Source organism: Pipra filicauda, unplaced genomic scaffold (genome assembly GCF_003945595.2).
Source record: "Pipra filicauda isolate LSUMZ 115617 unplaced genomic scaffold, ASM394559v2 scaffold23_size5868930_pilon, whole genome shotgun sequence".
NCBI lineage: Eukaryota > Metazoa > Chordata > Aves > Passeriformes > Pipridae > Pipra > Pipra filicauda.
In genome coordinates, this window is record NW_024104354.1 from 3,856,284 (window position 1) to 3,876,218 (window position 19,935).

General features: G+C 35.5%; 1 protein-coding gene across 2 annotated transcripts in view; it reads right to left on the reverse strand.

Annotated features, from left to right (window-relative positions):
* Positions 1 to 19,935, reverse strand: part of LAMA2 (laminin subunit alpha 2) — a 289,789-nt gene that overhangs the window by 260,055 nt on the left and 9,799 nt on the right. Inside the window, exons 2-3 of one of the 2 annotated variants that reach the window (XM_039381758.1) lie at positions 18,634 to 18,804; positions 14,434 to 14,546 (exon numbers count right to left, since the gene is read on the reverse strand). In XM_039381758.1, the coding sequence (XP_039237692.1) occupies positions 14,434 to 14,546; positions 18,634 to 18,724 (204 nt within the window). In that variant the 5' untranslated portion in view covers positions 18,725 to 18,804. Of the gene's footprint in view, positions 1 to 14,433; positions 14,547 to 18,633; positions 18,805 to 19,935 lie in introns of those variants that run through there. The other variant, XM_039381756.1, reaches the window with a different exon arrangement.

The window sequence follows — 19,935 nt, forward strand, 5'->3', positions numbered from 1 at the left end:
CTCAGACCAAGAAAAAGCCTTATTTAGAAATGGAGTGGCTCTCTGAATTCCTCAAAAGACGCTCTAGCATTTGGGTTTTCTATCACTGCCCTGAGAGATAGTGGCCATGGTTTCAAATATTCTGCTCACGCTTAGAAATTCTGAAATTGAGAATAATGGCATGGGGTAGGAAAAAAGTATGCTTAGCAGGATTTCAGTAATATCAGTTTAGAGAGCTGAACATCTCTCCGCTGTGCTGCAGTTTGCCTTCTAATGGTAATGTTGCTCCTGTTCATCTGAGCCGCTTCCAACTGAAACGCTGCTACCAGATGGGGAATTTGGGCTGAAAGAAACACTTGAGTACAATATAGGGTTTTTTTCCAGTGTTACAAGCAATTCTAGCAGGGCATCTGTCTCAGAAAAATTGTAGCTACAAAAAGTTCAAGCTATGAATGTCATGCAAATTAAGATGTCCACAGCACTTCATGGAAAAAAAAAGAGAGAAAGATTTTATCACAGCAAACCTTGAAAAGCTCTAAGGTAGCTCCAAACCAAGCTACTTCAGGTAGAAATTCATCCTTTTTAACTACACAAAAATTCACTCATGTACAATGCTCAGTCTCATTCAGTTAATACCCGCAGAACACGGATTTTGAAAAAAGTATAAAAATACTTCAACTTAGAACAAGCTCAGCTTTCACCCTTCCCTGTATGTAACTGCTAGAGATGCACAAGTTCCTTTGAGAATGTCTTTCTCCTTGATAAAAATATATCATTTATTAATATTTCTCAACTTTCACTCATGTCATGATTATGACTCCTATCATTAAAAAAAAAAAAAAGAAAGCAAAGTCTAGTAAAAGAGTGCACTTTATACAATGTCAAACTGTAAAGCTCTCAAGTTGTCCAGCTGTTGAATATCTGAGACACATTAAGCCAAATGGAAGGAATCAGTACCTGTAAAGTTTCTGTCAATGTCAGCTTTGTTCTTTGTAATTTTCTCAGTTGGTTTTCTCCATTACCCACTGTTCAGTTGTTTGTGAAGGCCTCAAAAAGAATAGCTGCATTCTACTGACTATTTTTGCTGCTCATCATTGGCCTGGTGTATACCTGAATTGAGGCTGAAGTTAATAATCTCTTTTCACAGAGCTTTCAGATAATAGCAGAAAGCAGTTTCTTTTCTCTTTATTTCCTAAAGCTACTAACTTCTTTCCATGGAGAAGGAGTATGGTGAGAAAAGGAAAGTTGATGAAAATGCCAATATTCAAACCCTTCTTCTTAAAATACAGACAATAGAGGAGAAGGACAGAAAAGGTTGTTCTTCTATTTTGGTGCTAACGCACCAAAAAATATTTTTTTTCTTTTTTTTTCCTTGATCCAAGAACTGATGCTCAGCCTGGGTCCAGTAGCATTGAAAGAACTCAGGGTGAAGTTTCCATATTTCCTTCAGTGATGTTTCCATGTAGTGTCCTCTCACATACTCATACCAAGTCTTTACATTTTAATTTCATAATGAGAATATTAATATTAACATAGATAAAACTACTTAGTCAGATACAGGAATAGCACATAATAAACTGCTTTTCCTAAAGAACACTCACTTTTCTTACAGAATTGTAGAATGGCTTGGGTTGGAAGGGTCCTATGAAGACCTAGTCCAACCCTCTGGTCTTCAGCAGGGACTCCTGCACTAGAGGCTGACTGTTTGGTAGTTCCCAGGGTCCTCTTTAATACTCTTTTTAAAAATTGGTGTGATATTTGCTTTTCTCAAGTCACTGGGGTCTTCACCTGTGTGCCAAGGCTTTTCAAATATGATGAAGAGTGGCTTAGCAACTACATCAGCCAATTCCCTCAGGACCCTGTGAGGGATCTTGCGAAAGTTCTTCAAATTTCCTTTTTGTACAACAGTCAGCAAGTTCATGCTGCATTAATTTTTTCAATGTGAAATTAAAGATCTTTTTCAATGTTATGGTTTCTAACTTTTCTATAGAGTGCTGAAAAGTATATAAATAAATACTTGTTATTTAATGAGGCGACATCTGTTACCCATCTTGTGGAGAGGGATACAAGCAAACATCTCGAACTGTTGTATTGTTGGCAGAGAGCGTATTCTGCATTATCAACATTTAAACCTTTAACATTTCCTGCTAAAAACTTCACAAGCTTTTACTTTGAGTTTTCTGTAAAAGTACATGTTATTCACCATATATAATGTATGCTTAGAGGCGTCATATCTTGAGGAACAGGGATTTTGGTTTGATTTTGATTGTAAGCTGTTCAAGGTTAATATCATTGATCCGAATATGAAATAGGCATGTACTAATTCACACCCATCCTCTGAACATGACACAATGTTCTCTCCATCTCAATCTCGAAATATTGGGCAATATGAACAACTTGAACAATGAAAACATGAATAAAGTAGTTAAAATAAAAAAATACAGAGTTTTCCTTTCAGAATATTTCTTTGTTGTCTCTTCATACGTGCCATGCCTAATTTCTTTAGATAAACATGATAGTGGTTAAGACCCCTTTAAAAATATATGCTGGCACTAATACGAACCTGTCTCATGTCACTAAAGTTTGGACATTTCAAAGACATATACAAGGAAAGAAGAAAATGTAAAAGAGATTAGATTCTAAAACAGATTTCCAGATCAAAAATGTGTATGTGTGTTCAGTTGGCATTTTTGCTTTTAGTTTTTAATATTTTTTAAAATATCCTGAGAACTGCTTTGGATGTGGATGTGTTGCTGTATGGCATAGCAGGGAATATAGGGAATATAAAAAGTGATTTATGAGTGATTTTACATATTTCTGTCTCATAGCCCCCTTTCACAGTCAGAATTTACTTATGAATAATTACTAGTCACGATACATTAGGACTCACAACTAAGTGTAAAGTTTATCCTCACCATGTTTTATGTTCTGTTTAAGAACACACCAAGTCTCTGGTTTTCCATATTTTGTACTTGGAAAGATCCAACAGACGTCATTCTCCAAGCTGCTTTTGTCACTTAGTCCACATTATGCAAATAAAACAAAAAGAGCTACATTTATGACTGTTTTCAGTGACTGTCTAAACTACACATTTGATAAATTACTTTCTAAGTGTTTTAGGTGAGCTTCCGTGGTCAGCAGTGTCAAGTTATTTCCTATATATTTGTAATTCATCCTAATTCTAATACCTTAAACATATATGAAGGACCACTAGTATCTACACATTTATTTGATCTAGAAGGAATGTATTTGTGAAACTGGGCATTTTTCTGATGGTTCTCTTGGTTATGAGTTAGCGTGGCACAACAAAAGCACTACTTTACAACCACCACTGTCAGCTGTAAAACTCATTTTTTCAAGTAAGCTTTTATCGTCATAACCTACTCAATGACAACATATTTCTTCAAAATGAATAACAAAATCTGTTCAAGACTGAGAATCTTATGAACCCATCATTTTGTCAGGCTGCCATTCTCCCAGGCACTGTAATTTTCTTTAGAATCAAAACTGCTAACAGTACAAAACCAGAACACAACCTCATATTCATGTCAGAACGTATGTGTCAATGGATTCAAAATTATAAGAGAGTACTTTGGACCAATATCAAAGGTGAATAGCTCTCTTGCTTAAAGTCAGAATTAGAAAAGTGGTACGTATATTTATTGTAGTTACCCAGGGAAAATGTAAGGTAAGTAACATCAGAAAGAAAAAGATTTTGGAAAAACTTTTCATAAATCATTGTTACTGTATATTATGAACTGAAGCTGAAATGATTTGCTCACTTAGAATTCTTTCTGATAACCACAAAGCAATAAAGTTATGGTCTGAGTTAGTGGGGCGCATAAAAAAATTGGGCAAAATAATCCTGTAGAGATTTCTTTTTAATACAACCGCTCATCCTAGCTTACAGCACTTTATATGGTGGGTATTACAGCTCATCTTTCAGTACAATAATGGTTTCTTAGCATTTCAGAATGCATTGGAAAGTACTCCCTCCATGTATTATTGCACCACTCATGAAAAACTTTCCTTTTTGATGCTGTGGGAAAGTCAGCATGAGTATCTTCACTAACATTTGTTTGTTAGAACATCTAAAAGCTTAATGCAGCAGGGTCTTCTGCAGTTATGGTTGGCACAGACGTGCACTCTTGACCCTTAACTGAGGGAAAAGGTCATTTGTTTTTCTTTATGCTTTCGTGTGAGTGATATCAGTGTGGAAAACTTTATTCTGAGACAAGAACAAAGTCCTGGGTAACATCTGTTACCAATGTGCATATATTCTTCCTTCCCGCAAATAAAAATCCAGGTGGAAAGCTATATAATACAAAGTATATTTACAAATAGTATATAAAACAGGTAGTTCTTAAAAATGTTTATGGTAATGTCAGAATATTTACTACAGTTTTATTTGTTTTCATGATGACAAATAATTATGTTGGTATGTTTGTTATAAATCCTCACCGATATATTTATGTGCTGTTTGTTTTCTTGGTTTTGTTTTTGAGTTTTTCAAACACTTTCATTATAAACTGGCTTCAAGTGCAATAGTTTGGCTTTAAAAATAATAATTTAAAAATTAGATATTAATTAATAATATAAAACCCCTAAAAATTAAATAATAACTTAAAATAACATCAGAAGGATGTTATTTGTTTCATTCTATCAATATGTAGTTAATGTATTATCAGCAAATAGTAAAACTAAAAAATGAAGGGAATTACTAAAATGTTCAGATTCAAGTCTATGAAGGCAACAAATAAAAAAAGAAATAAAATTTAAAAAATCAGTATTACAACTAGCATCCAGACACATGTCTAAAAATTGTCTGTGGACTTTAATAAAACAGAACATATTTCTTTCCTCTTATTTCTTTTTTTAGTTCACTCCAGAGTCTCATTTGCATGGTTTTAATTGCATCTCTTTTGGGCTGTCACCTCAACAGTTCCTTAGTTCCTTACCACTTAGGTATAACTGAGCCAGGGAACTGGACTTAAGATTAATTTTTTTGGGGGGGGGGATAATTAATCTTCTGAATTCTCAAATATTTATATTACTTCAAAACAATGATTCATGTGCAAGAAATATTAGGAACAAATACTGAGGATGACAGTTCTATGTTGCAGGCACAGACTCATAGATCACTATTGCATGCTTTGAGGTTTTACAGTCAGTTCAAGCCAACACAGAATGCCAACTGCTCAGAGAGGAGAGGAACTGTTTCCCCACTAGCTCCAGAAATACATTCCTGCCCCCTCCCCCAGGCTGGAATTAAAACCTCACACAGCAAGCCAAATTGGAAAATTGATCTGGAAGAAACCTAACCCCAAAAAACAAGACAAGACATAGTTTTCAGTATCAAGGTACATCTGGCTTGCTCCATGGCAATACAAGTGCTAGTGCCAGAACAAGAACAAGAACAACAGAAACATCTCCCTTTCACCAATGACGGCAAAAGGATGTTTGCAATGATGAGGGCAATGGGGAGAGCAGCAATCAGGGAATTGCAGCATTACAGTCTCAAAATTCTTTGCTTTTTTTCCCCCATTTCTCTCTTTAGAAAAACATTTTTGAAGATGGACAAAGCCAATCGACATTTGACGGTGAAAAGTCCAAGAGTGGATTAAATTTCATTTCTGCTAAACTACTTTCTGGTTTGGGGACAAACAGAAGCTTTAAACCTTATCTTTAAAAAAGCTGTTTTGAAAGCATTTGGAGTCCATAATTATTAGTAAAAGAGAGAAAGAAAACATTAACTGAAAACCTAAACAAAAATGTTTGCACATATATACAAATTTAACATATGAAGACCAACTGGCACTTAATTTTACTAAACTGTTTCTTACATCCCAAGACTAAATGGTATCATTAACTTTCTCTTCATTCCTTTAGCTATTCTGATATTTGATATCAGAAGTTACTGAATTTGTAACAGAGAACTAGTTGTAATTTTTTTTCCCACTGCAAAATGTATTTGATATTCCAAAGAAGAGAAAATATAACATTAAATCCAAATAGCTCCTAGTGATATGCATATTCCTACACCACTATGCAAATAATGTGTAAAGGCTATTTTAATATGGCTGCGTTGCTCAACACATTCTGACTCCTTAGCTACAGTTTGGTGAACTGTTAAAGGTTTAAACAACAAAACTACAATTATGTATTAAAAGAAGCAATTTTGGTGTGAAATATCATCCAATTTACCTCATACTTCACTGTAGCTGTAAGATTGACTTCAGTCAATCCTGAAAGGATTAGTTTAAATGAACCTATTTGTGGGGTTCAACTGTATAGACAAATACCCAAACAATGGGTTCCACTAGTTATTTGAAACCAGAGAACAGGAAAATTGTTCCAGAATCCAAAACTTATGCATCAACTTCAAAATGGTCAAGATTCGAAAACTTGGTTATTTCTTCTTTAAGAAAAAATATTAATTAGACAGGGATGCAGACTGAGTAAAAATTTGTGCATGTCTGCCACTTAATTTTCCTTGTGATATAGTTCCTGTAAGAGGTGCTTTCAGACTCGCTTTGCAAGGGATGGTGAAACACAGGCAATATCTCACTTACTAGAAACACAAAGAAATGGTGAGTCATAAAGCGCGGCTTTACTTCTGAGATTACAGAAGTACTTCAAACCAGTCCTTCCTAGGAATCATTCTGTCATCTCCTCAGTCAAACACTAGAAAGGAGAGGGAAGAAGGCAAAAAGTAGGCAGAGAAGTGGTGATGGAAGTAAGAACTTAATTGTTCATATTAAGTTCCATTAAAAACAGCCATTCTTCAAATTAAACATATTACAAATGGGTAGCCTGTCTCAGTCTGCACACACATCTGGGCAACGCCTTCAACAGTGTTCTGCAAGACAGTACTTGCCACACTTGACTTAAGTCACCTTTGGCTAACAAATAGTTGAACTCTGCTGCTTTGTAAAAGTGATGAACCTTTCTGCAAGAGATCTGTGCTTCCTCAAGGGATCTGGCTAATGTTGTGTATCAAGGGAACTGACAGCTGAAAATGTTTCCTTCGAAAAGCTATCAACACAGCACAGTCATACTGGCAAAGAAAAGCAGCAAATGACAAGCAAGGTCCCAAAAACAAGGTCTCTTCATAGGAGAGTGTATTCCTCTCTCAAACTTCCCTTCTCACACAACTGAAGTCAGCAATATTGCATTAAGAAATGGGGGAGTACCATCATTTTGGTGTGTGCAAAATCTGATAGGCTCAACATAAAATCTGATAGGCTCAACATAAAATCTAGACTCAGTTCAGACAGAGAGCTTATGAGGGTACATCCACCTTAGCTTTGTAGCTCAGAAAAGAAGCATGGTCTAGAGGTCAATCTCCTACTGTCCCAATTTAGCATGCTTTTGCTCATATAATTAATATATTGTGGAGCTCACAAATTGGATTCCTTTCAGATAAGAACCAAGCCAGGAGAACATGCTTAGACATACATGATTCATTTTATCTGCTAAGGGACATTCAGCCCATGGTCCCTAATAGAGCTAGTCTGAAGTAAATTTCTTGACGAGTGAGCTGGGTCGGCACCAAATACACACAAGTCCTCTCCCAAGTCTGTTCCCCTCTCTCCTATTGCAACATGCTCTTTGCTAATGCAGGTAAAATGGAAGTATCAATAATTAGATTTTTTTCCTCAGTTGGTTTCAAATTTTACCCAAATATTCAAATTATAGTTCACATTTCCCATTATGTATAACAGCATAGCAGCAGATTTATAAATTGCAATGTGCAACCCAAAATTCAAACTTTAAAATAAAAACAATTATTTCTAAAAAGCAAGAATTATAAAGCACAGCAACAAAGTTATGAATCACAGACCGTATTTCACATGTGGTTTCTCAGCTGTGAAATATTACTTTCAGAAATTTGTTATATGCTATTTTTGATATTTGTAGCTGTCCTACCTATAAAAGCTAAGAGTGAAGATGTACTTTCCATGGGGGTCTTCCTCTCTAGTTATCTTTTTTAGAATTTGGTGACAACTGTGCACATACAGATTCTATTTCCCTTCACTGACAGAAGGCTTTTTTCCCTCCCTTTTAAGCTCTTCCCACAGACTACCATACTGAGCACTTTTAACACACTACCCTCAGTCTTATCCTGTTTTTTTTCAGTCCCAACTTAAACCTCTCCCATTCATCTTGTCACAGTTTTTTAGTTCTCATGTCTGTCTTTTGCCACAGAGCCACTTAGTTGTACAGTCTTGTGTAGAGAAAGCAAAAGCAATCACTCATTTTGCAATTCTTTCCTTTTCCTGGTATTATTCCTATTAAGGACACATGACACGTTTGCGAGTGTGCACACAGGCATGTGTGTTTCTGCTCATGGGCATTAAAGTGAATCAACTAACTGAGAAATCATTCAAAAACTGATCACAATCCTCCACTTGAGTCATATTTGGAAAACACAGAACTACAAAATAATTAATTTAACATCAGCAGAATATTGCTGCCTGCTCTTTGCAGATGCTTTTCAAAATGCTTCTGAGCAAGTCAAGCATTCTTCTCCCTTTATTATTCAGTTCTCTATATAGTTTAAGAAATACCCTTTACCAAAGTATTATATGTGCCACTGAAATAGTCAAGTCCATGAGTCTAAAATCTTACATTCTAGAAAGTAATGAAATACACTTCAGGAGAACTGGGACTGCAGTGATTTCCTCATAGAGTCAGAACATGATTTTTTAGACTCCTTCCTTCCTACAGAAGGAGAGTAGGGGACAAGATGAAAGAATGATGTGAAAGAGCTGGACACTATTAGAGCTTAAGGAACTTAAAACTAATGAATGGCAATTGTTTCATAGAGAAATCAACTACATAGCTTAATCAGTTATTCTAACTCTTGCATCTTACAAGGCTCTGAAGAGATTCAATTACTTTCTTTTTTTTCAGAAATGTATGCCTGGAAAGGATAACCTGGACACTGCAATGATCCTCCACAGTCTCAGGCAATTAGTTATTAAGATTAGAAATTAGTTATTAAGATTGGAAATCTTAATAACATAGTTATTAAGATTAGAAATTTCTGTCAGAATATTAACTCTGTGTCCACTTGAGTTCCACACATCTGCAAGTCACAGAAAATATTCCAGCACCATTTAAAAAATATAAAGTGTCTTCTAAAAAAGTCAAAACCCACAAAAATATGCTCCTGGCACAAGTATCTTAGCAACATCAAAGGTATTGCAAATGTCCTTGTTCCCTACAACAGCAGGGAATTTGTTAATAAAACTGTCCTGATGTGTGTAGAAATCAGAAACAGATGGGCTGACCACTTCACCTCAAACTGCCAACTGGTTTTCCTGCATATTTGCCAATTTTCTTTAAAGACACTCTACTATCTTCCACATGACTGTGAAATTAAACCAACTGAGGATTTAGGAATAGCACAAGTACAGGGAATATGTTCTCCCTGGAAGTCTAAGCATCTCTGTTTTGCCAACTCCCTGTTCTGTACTTCTTGAAGATAAGGCCTCTTTTCTTAGCCACGTAAGTCCTGCTATACATTGCACTCACTGGACCTGAATTACTTCTGGTGGGCACTTGAACTGCCCACCACTCTTAAGGTAAAACAGACAGACAAAGACTACCAACAAGCAGGACTAAGAGCTGCAGAACAGCAGACAGCTTCTCTTGGTAATCTGTAGTGCTCCATAGGTGCAACAACCTCGCATATCTATGAACCCACCCTTACAAACTCGGATCTGCAGTTTCAGTAACCAGGGTAGCTCAACCTGTCACTCTAACCTTCATTTAAATTCATGTAAGCAACTCCCAAATAAATCTATACTCACATTTTGACCTCCTATGCACTTCTGGATGAAAAGCATTGTAAAAAATAATTCCACATTTACAGGTATGAATGCAGTTCCATAATATTCTTGTAAAATACATAAGGATTGTCATAATGGTTAAAAAGTGGGAAAAGTGAAGGGTTAAGAGCAAATTAGCAAAGATGCTCAGAAACAAACAGTTCTAGTTTTCAACTCCTATTTTTATAATAGATGGGGTACGAATTTCAAGCATACTTCAATGATTTAGAAACCTAGCCTCCATTATAGATAAAAGCTCTTTAAAAGTATTAAGGTAAGCTGCAACTGTTGAGAGAAAAGAATAAAAAATACTGCATTTTTCCCAACCTGACTGATAATATTTTGTCTCTTTCTAACATTAAATATATTTTACTTCTTCTAGTTTATTAGTTATTGTTAAATAGTATACATCATTTTTATATGGCTACACTGCACACTACAGTAAAAAAAATGTCGCTGCCCCAAAAAGCCAAGCATTATATAAATGAGGAAATTGTAATTATTTTCCTATTTTTTCATGAAATTAGGATTGCTAAAAGCATTCCATGTACTATCATAATTACTAGCAATAACATAAAAACTAATGCATTCCTGCAATTTTCAATCCATTACTTGTGGTTTCATCATTTGTTATTTCTATCTCACAAAAAGAAGTTAAGCATTTTTATACTTAAAGCAAGAATTTATCAACACAAACATAGCAATTACTGAATCTCCTAAAAGCCAAATTTAAAGAATAGAATTTCTTTTAAGTGAGGCCTCACTGGTGACCTTCACCATTCACAGTGGCTACTACACAAGACACTAACTGAAAGAGAAATTTCATATTTTACCAGTTACTTTAATAGAGTCTATAATGCTGTGTCTACAAAATTCCCGAAAAAGCAAACAAAAACTCCTAATATTTCTCAAAACCCAAACAACTCTTATTTCTTACCGGCCAGTCTAAAAGCCATGCAAATCCCAATAGACCTTTTACTACATTTTGGGGAACAAAACTGTTGTTCTGTTTATGTATGGTGGTGAGTAACACAGTGTGCATTCCTAACTACATGTGTTACTGAGATAATAAAGAGTGTGTCAGACAGCATTAGTGACACAGGGTCTTATCCCATCTCTCTGGCATCCACAGAAACCTAAACTCTGCTCCTATTCCAGCCAATAGCAAATGAATGGCCTTAAGAGAAGGCGCTTCAGAAGCTTTAGAACAGCAAAAGGACTGCCACGTTTTCTTCGAGCAGTAAGTAAGAGAACATGTGAAAGAAACAGGATCATACTTGATCCTTGTCTCATTTAAAAAAAATAGTAACAAAAAACTCCAAACCCACACCACACACAGTGCAGTATTCTCACGCTGATGTCAACTGGCACATAAAGAAGCCCTTTAGGTACATCAGAACACCCCATACATTTCTTCAATCCTCACTGACCCTAGCTTTTAATATATAAGAAAATGTAAAACTTCAGAAATGCACAGATTTGCTTATTTCTTATAATCTAGATACTGACATAGCAGGGAAAAAATAGAAGTTGTAGAGCCTTAGTTTAGCAGACCTGCCCTAAACAACCACACGAGTAAAATCACTAGGGTGAAAAACAAGGATAGTAGTTTAGTTCTAATGCTGGAGTCCTACTTACATACTAACAGATCATTGCCAACAAGAGGCACAGTCCCTTGCTGTAAAGGCAAACCAGTTAATAACTCTGAAAATTTAAAAGATATGTTAAAAAAACCCTGAAACTTTTTAATGCACAGGACCTTACTCTCAAACTTATGTAAAAAGTTTTAGCCCTGCGGATTGAATGAGAAATGCACATTGAATACTTTTGCATATATAAGGCCAAAGACACAGATGCAAGATTGTTTCTGCCAGTAACAATGAGGGCTCCAAAGCCAGACTGCTAATGACATTTCCAGGGTTCAAAGGCTCTTCCAGGTATAAAGACTGCTGGCCACCAAGTGCTTCAGTGTCACAGATAGAAGGTACTTACAAGAAATTTTACCATCACATAATTTGGTTGAGAGATTTTTTACAAGAAATACAGGACAACAACCTAGAAATCCAAGCATTACCCTTTATTTAACTTTACTGAAGTTCTGAGTTCTGGACTAAGTTAAGTTTGATCTCTAACAACAAAATTGTACGTACGGATACACATGGATGACTCAGTGCCCTGACTTTCATGTATTTTTTTTTTATTTTATAAAAAACTATGCCTTATTCAAGCCTCTATAGTTGATAAGTAGTTTTTGTCCTCTCTAAGTATGGCCAAATGAGAAAGAATGGAGATACGGACAGGGAGGTTCCAAGTGAAATCAATAAACCAATAATAAACTGAAATAGAAAACCGACTTCTATAAAGAGACCACAGAGGAAGGGGAATTTCTCTCCAGTAAGCCAGAGAAAGGGCCCCTTTCCTCTTAATACCTGGAAAACAGATTATGACATTGTTTCCCACAGTATTCTCCTGGAGAAACTAGCTGCTCATGCCTTGGACAGGTGAACTGTTCACTGAGTAAAAAACTGGCTGGATGGTCAGGGTCAAAGAGTAGTGATGAATGGTGTTACATCAAGCCAGTGACTGGATGTCATGACTGGTGTTCCCCATGGCTCAGTCCTGTTTAACACCTTTACTGATGATCTGGACAAGGGGATCAAGTGCTTCCTTGGCCAGTTCACAAGTGACACCAAGTTGGGTGGGAGTGTTGATCTGCTAGAGGGCCGGAAGGCTCTGCAGAGGGATCTGGATAGGCTGGATCAATGGGCTGAGGCCAACTGTATGAAATTTAACAAGACCAAATGCCAGGTCCTGCACATGTGTCATGACATCCCCATGGATGCTTGGGGAGGAGTGGCTGGAAAGCCACCCAGAAGAAAAAGGGGGGACCTTATCACTCTCTATGACTACCTGAAAAGAGGTTGTAGAAAGGTAGAGGTTCAGTCTCTTCTCCCAAAGAATAAGCAATAGGACAAGCCTCAAGTTGCCCAGGTTTCAAATCAGTATTAGGAAAAATTTCTTTACAGAAATGGTTCCCAAGCATTGGAACAGGTTGCCCAGGGAAGTGGTGGAGTCATCTCTCTTGGAAGTAATTAAAAGACGTGTAGATGTGACACTGGTTTAGTGCTGGGTTAATGGCTAGACTCATATTTAAAGGTCTTTTCCAAACTAAATCATTCTGTTTTCTGTTCTGATTCAAGTTGAAGACAAATATGTGTGAACCACAAATTAGAGAAGATTTTAGCAGGGGGGATTAATTTGTTACTGACTTAACTGAATACCAAAACTTCCAAGTTTAATAACAAGATGAACAAATTTGGTGCCAGGTAATTGTTTTGTATTTATCTTTCTTTTATAGTGTCCTGGTTTTCAGCTAGGGTAGAGTTAATATCTCAGTAGCTGTTACAGTGCTGTGTTTTGGATTCAGAATGAGAATGGTATTGATAATACACTGATGTTTTGGTTTTTTACTAAGTCATATTTATCCTAAGTCAAGGACTTTTTATTTCTTGTCTCATGTTCTGCCAGTGATGAGGTATGCAAATGAAACTGGGAGGTAGCAGAGCTGGGACAGAGGACCTGAACTGACCAAAGGGATATTCCACACCATAGAATGTCATGCCCAGTATACAAACTGGGGGGGACATCCATAAGGGTGGTTGATCTGGGTTTGGGAAGGGAGAGTCTGGCACTGGTCAATGGGTGATGAGCAACTACATTATGTATCATTTGTTTTCCTCTTTTTATTATCATTATTGTTATCATTTACCACTATTACTGCATTTTGCTTTATTTCCATTTACTAAACTGTTCTTAGATCAACATACAAGTTTTACTTGGATTCTCCTTCCCATTCCATTGGGGTGGGGTGAGACAGGGGGAATTGAGCGAATGGCTGCATGGTGCTTAATCTCCAGCTGGGTTTGAAACCACAACACATAGTAAAAATAAAATTATTCTCTTCAAATCCTCTTGTTTTACATACTTGGAATTTATGTAGCATTTTCATAAGCATCAAATTACTGCATCCTGAATAGCTACATCTGTCAAGCAAGACTCCACTGACAAAAAGCAAATCACTTAAGGACTTCATTAGGCAAACTCCTCCCTTTACCCAGGTTGTCCCTCAACATAACCCATCACCTGTACATGTTTCCTTAGCATAGTCAACTCATGTTTAGTGTATTTAAGTATTTTTAGTATTTTTTGTGTATTTAAGTGTATAATATTATGTTACTGAAACAAGAAAGAATAGTATTCTGAACATAAACTTTTATTCATAGTACTTTTATCCAAAACTATCTTCTAATAGTCTTTAAGGAGCCAAATCAAAAGTTCCTGTGAAAAAAAATACTGAAAATGTTACAGTTAAAATAATTTTAAGCACAACTTCATAAAAATATATATGAAATAACTATTTTAATTTGGCACATTATGCTACAAGGAATGGGTCAGTCAGACCCATTCAGAATTATCCATATAAACAACAAAAAGTTAAAAAAGAAGCTGAGCGTGTCTTCATAGTATGAAAGAAACATAGAGCAAAAATTAATATAATCCAGGTGATCTATTCTGCAAGAAAGAAAGCCTTTTCAGAAACAAACAAACAGAAGTCTACCTGTTGGAGGTCCAATGTAATGGTCACATAATGATACTCAATTCCGTTCTGGATACTAGGGCTTTGCCACCAAGTGTTCTTGCCATCAATTGCATTTGTTATTGGGTGTCGTTCTGTTAGAAAAGTAGAAATATATAAATAAATTTCAAAATTATTAAAAGATTTAATTATTTTTAGATCTGAAATCTAGATTTTAATACAATTACAGAACTAATGACGCAGGACTTTAAAATAAAAAATAATAAATTAATTTTTCTTGTGCACCAGTCATACTTATTATTACTAGAATACTCATCTGATGTTGTTTAATTTTGCTAAAGAAGAATCACAAGAAGGTGATTCAGAACATCTAAATGCAGAAGGCTCTCATGATTCTACAGAAAATGCAGGTATCTAAATCAAGCGAACACTTCCTGCAGTCTTCCAAAGTTTCAAGTATTGTAAAGTCATAAAACATTGCAAAAGAAACAACAAATCAGAAACCTGAGATATGGTGTGCAAGGAAAGCAGAGATTAAAGTAATACTGGTACTTGCATTTCTAAGACATTTCTAAGCACACATGGAAATAATTCAGGAAATAATTCAGAAATCATTAGAGAGGAATTTATTCCTCAACTGGAAAAATTTCTGACTCATATACATGCATATAAAGAAGGTTTGTTTGGTTATAATCCATACGAAAGTCCACGATGCTTTACTTTTCATTTCTACATATATTCTGCTGCAGTATCTCAAATGAATCTCAAGAGGGATATGAATTGTATTGTTCTTAAATTTCAAGATCTTCCAAATTATTAAAGTCTGCTTAGATAGTATTTTGTTTTTATCTAGGCTGAGAAAAATCACACTCAACATTTTGGGTTACTTTCTGTGGACAATTTGTGTTTCTCTCCTGTACGACATGGAGAATAACATAATCAGAATTTTAAAAAATACAGATCTACATTTTGAAGTCCCTAATTGTCTAGAGCAAGCCTGTACACTATGAGGAAAATAACCCAAAGGAAATTGAAATATAGTAAGTTTCTTCTGTGCAACTTTTGTCTGCAACAACATAGCATATTAGGACAAAACCTAACCCCTCTTATTAAGGATGACTTTCTAAACTGACAAGTTTTCTTGATATAAAACTGGAATTTGTTTCATTACTAGCTAGTCCTAGAATTGCAAATAACTAATTCATGAACTGATTCATTGTTATTTTAATTATTACTTAAATCAACCAGTCAGATTGATAGCCTTTGTGTCTCTGTTTTTTTGCTACAGCAATCACCTGTGAAGGACAGGAGTCCTAGCTCATTAAGGAAAGCCAGAATGCCTGACCATATTTAAATATAGAATCGAAGGGCTCTGTGGGAGTGAGAAAAGGTATAGAACCTCAATACTGAAAATGCAAAAAAATTTCATTTAAATATTAGATTATTCAACGGCATTAGCGGGCAGCAACATTTGGAAGTTACAATACTGGTGCTACATATGATGTTAATGGTAGCTTTATATTGAACAGAAAAGCAAAACACACCCTAACATTTTACATGTTGTCAGTTCCCCCAGCTCTGATCATTTTCACAAATCTTGGCTTTAAATGAGTGGTAGCAAAAATCAGCTGTAAATCAAACTCAGAGATCCTCGGTGATTGTGACAGAAGCTGTCTAATTGGAAATTTTAATCTGAGTCTCTTCAGATGAAATTGATACAAAGGTATATCATGAGAAGGTGGATTGGGAGATGAATCAACAATTAACCGTAATCACCATTATGAAAGTTTAATAATAATTAATTTGAAAACACTGATTAATTGCTGGCATGTATCGCTTATTTAAATGGTAAGGGGAAAATATAATATTTATAAAAAGGACTGGATTGCAAATGCAGTTCAAGGACCAATCTCCCTGATGGATGGCAAGAGGGAAAACTTACAGAGTGAGCCCATCAAACTGTGCTCTTTAATTTGGACTCACATGTGATTAACCAGGGAATTTCTGTACATTTCCTATTACAGTAATTAAGGGGAGGCACTCCAGACTCACACATTCCAGGGGGATCATTTAAAGTCTGGTTATATTACATGGTTCTCCAATTAACAAGCCTCCTCTGTTTAAATCAGGCACTTCTTTTTGCCAAATTAATGTTTAGAAACTTTAAAATGAGACGTGGTTGTCAACAAAAGACCAGTTATTATGAAGTTGGGCAAACTGAAGTTTAGAAGAGGGTAGGAGCAAGGGGAAACACAGATATATATCACTTAGATGGGTTTTTTATATACACACAAACACATTATGTACGTCTGTATATACACATACATCAGTGTACATTATCTGATATCACAGGCAGGACAAAGTAATATATCTGGTTTAGGTTTGGGTTTTGAATTAAGCAAACTTGATCTAGGAGAAAAACTTGTCTCTATATATTCATCTATAAAGCATCTGTCTCTAAATATTCATCTATAAAAAAGGAAACAGTCTACTGCACAATCTTTCCACTAGTCGGAATGCTTCCAAAAACTCCTGAATTCTTCTCCAAGTGAGAGACACTGCTACAGTGTAACATATTTAGATGTGTATATTGCTACAAAATCATATGACCTTATCTCAGAAGGTGGCATTAACTGCAGTTAAAGAAGACATTGAAACTTGGAAAACTATCTTGGGGAAAAAAATAGGTTGCAACTGTCTTCAGACAAATGTAATCTATACTGAGACAATTATAACTAGCTTCGCAAATATAAGATGGGGAGCAAATGGATACGTAGCGATTTATTAGGAAAGAAAGCATCCGAGGACTGTAGTGGAAACTAGCTTTGTATCTTTTCCTAGTGGTGTCACACCATTAGAAAGGGGAAATGCCTAATTAAAACACGTAAACAGGAATATATGCTGTTCATTCTGAAGCAAATCTAGATTAGTATGCAGTGCTAGTAAGAGCTCAGGTGAATTTTAATAAATATGAAAGACTCGAGAAAATTCAGAGAACTGCAATTTGCACAGTTAGAGTTCTAGAAAATACAGATGAATGAATGAAGAGAATGAAAGAAAAGGTAGCTGAGTGCTGATGGTCTTGCTCTATCTAGTTTCTACACTAAGAAAAATAGTTTGGTTAAGAAAAAGGAAATTAGTCATTCCTTGTATTGACTGAATTTAGGAAATAGGCAACATGAATTTCTGCAAGGAAGATGCAGATAAACTATTACAAAATCATTTTGTAACAGGTAAAATACCTCTAGGCAGAGTGTCCATGAGAGGAAGTTTCTAAGGAGAAGCCAAACAAGCTTCTGTCTGGAAAGCTACAGCCATAGCTCATCCTGTCTAGAACTAACAGACAGATTAAATGTTTTGGGAGTTTTTTTCTTTATCCTTGGTTTTAAGCACTTGCTTAAATGTCATGAGGTGTAAATATGTCTGAGCTACATTTTAGAGGGAAACAACTAGGAAAAAATATAATTGTCTCCATGCTTTTGTGTCCGTGCTTCTTCCAACATTTTAGCTACTCCATTAAAAGCTGTCTTAAGTATCTCTACACTCTCTACCATCTACTGTGCCAATATACTCATGAAAATATAACTATGTTAAAGTTATTCATGTCTTCCACTACAAGGTCACATGAAATTAAACTTGTATTACTCGAGTAAGAAATTTCCTTAGTTCTAATCTTCCCAACTACTATAAATAGGCTTCTATGAAGTAGATTATAACAAATTCATACTTAAAAACTGTTAAATTAAACATTAAACCAAGCAATGTTGCATAATTTTTTTTTTTTTTTTTTTGCTGGCTCAGTGAAACTGAATTTACTGAATTTTCAGTAAATTTTTTTTACAGAAAATTTTACAGAATTTTGCTTAGATTGGCCAAAATGTTCAAATTCCACATGTATGTATGCAGGTAAAAGTCACCTGGTTTTCATTCACAATTAGTATATTTCAAAAGAATCCAACAACAGTTGTAGACACTTAATTTTTCTAAATCTGAATTTAGGTGCTCTGCTTTTCAGTACCTGAATCAGAAAGTTCAGTGTGAGGAGTATCTACATCAGATATAGATTTTGAAATACCTTTGGGAGAGATGGGTAACCTGACTTAAAAAGAGACCCACATTTCACAGCAATTGGGCTGGTGAACTACAGTTTTGTTTCCTGAGTATCTACACCCTTTGGAAAAAAATCTCTTTAAAGGAACAAAATGAAAATGGCACACATACGATGTGGAACCCTGCTCCTTTGATCACAAATACGGCACTGAGGGTTCCTTGCAGGCTGTCCAGGTACATGTTCAACGAGTTTGCAGTACATTTCTCGCCCCTTTTCTCCACAGGTAGCATTGGTTGTGATGAGAGCATTACTGGCTAGGTTCAGCACTGCAGGAAACAGTCCTGTAAAAAAATAAAATAAAATCATAAACAAAAGCAACAGAGGTAAAACCAAGGTGAACTTAGCAGAATAATCATGAATGAACGTAACACCTGTTATGACGTTAAAGCAAAAGGTTTAGTTTTTAACAACTATGGAAGTAATGAAGAACAACTTTGGATGTGCATCCAGAATTTAGACATCAGACATTAGATATTAGACTGATGGTTTTCTCCTCATTCTCCTAAAATTCGAATTGGTACCTTCTGGTTATATCTTAAACAACAGCACAATGCCAAAGAAGAAAGTAAAGTGTAGAAACATACAAAGCATCATAAAACTTTATTTTTCATAAACAAACCTTGTGTTCCTACCCAACTGGATATTGTAACACTGTACACAAAATACCTAGGAAAACTCTTCATCATTTTCTTTTCTGCTTACATGCATTGAAAAGTTTTTCCTTTAGAGTGTGCAGCACTTGTATTACACTGTATTACTGTTCTGCTCATAGGACCTCATAGGCACGTTTGTCATCAGAGCAGCTGAGTAATTCATTCAGCAACATGAATAGCATATGCCATGTTTCCCTTTCCTCAAGAAGAGAATAATATATACAACATCATATCTTTTATGGTAGCATTATTGTTATTTTTCCAGGTGCACACGCTGAGTGATGTACTATAACTCTCATTCAGCGCAGCACTTAAGCACATGTCTGAATGCTCTGCTGAGCCAAGTTCTATGCAGCAATAAGCTATAAAGATCATAAACCATACAAAGAACATTCATTAAGGTGAGCTACTCTCCTTCCCACTAAGTACTGATCAAAATCTTTGAGCCATAACAAAATTCCTCCATGTAGACAAATTAACATGATGTGTTGAATGCATACATTAGCACCTCATATTAAATCAATCAGTTTTGCATCTTCAATAGCATAATTTGTCCTGGCTACAGGTTAAACAAAAAAAAACCCACAATAAAACAAGCAAAAGAAAAGGCTAATGTACAGATGTTTGAGATCACCTTCAGATTTACTTTATGATAATTTACACTGGCCCAAAACCCACTCCTCTGCAATTCATTCAGCTTCTAACCCTATTTTACTATTATAACCTTAAAATAAGGCTTTAATAAAAATTGAATTGGTA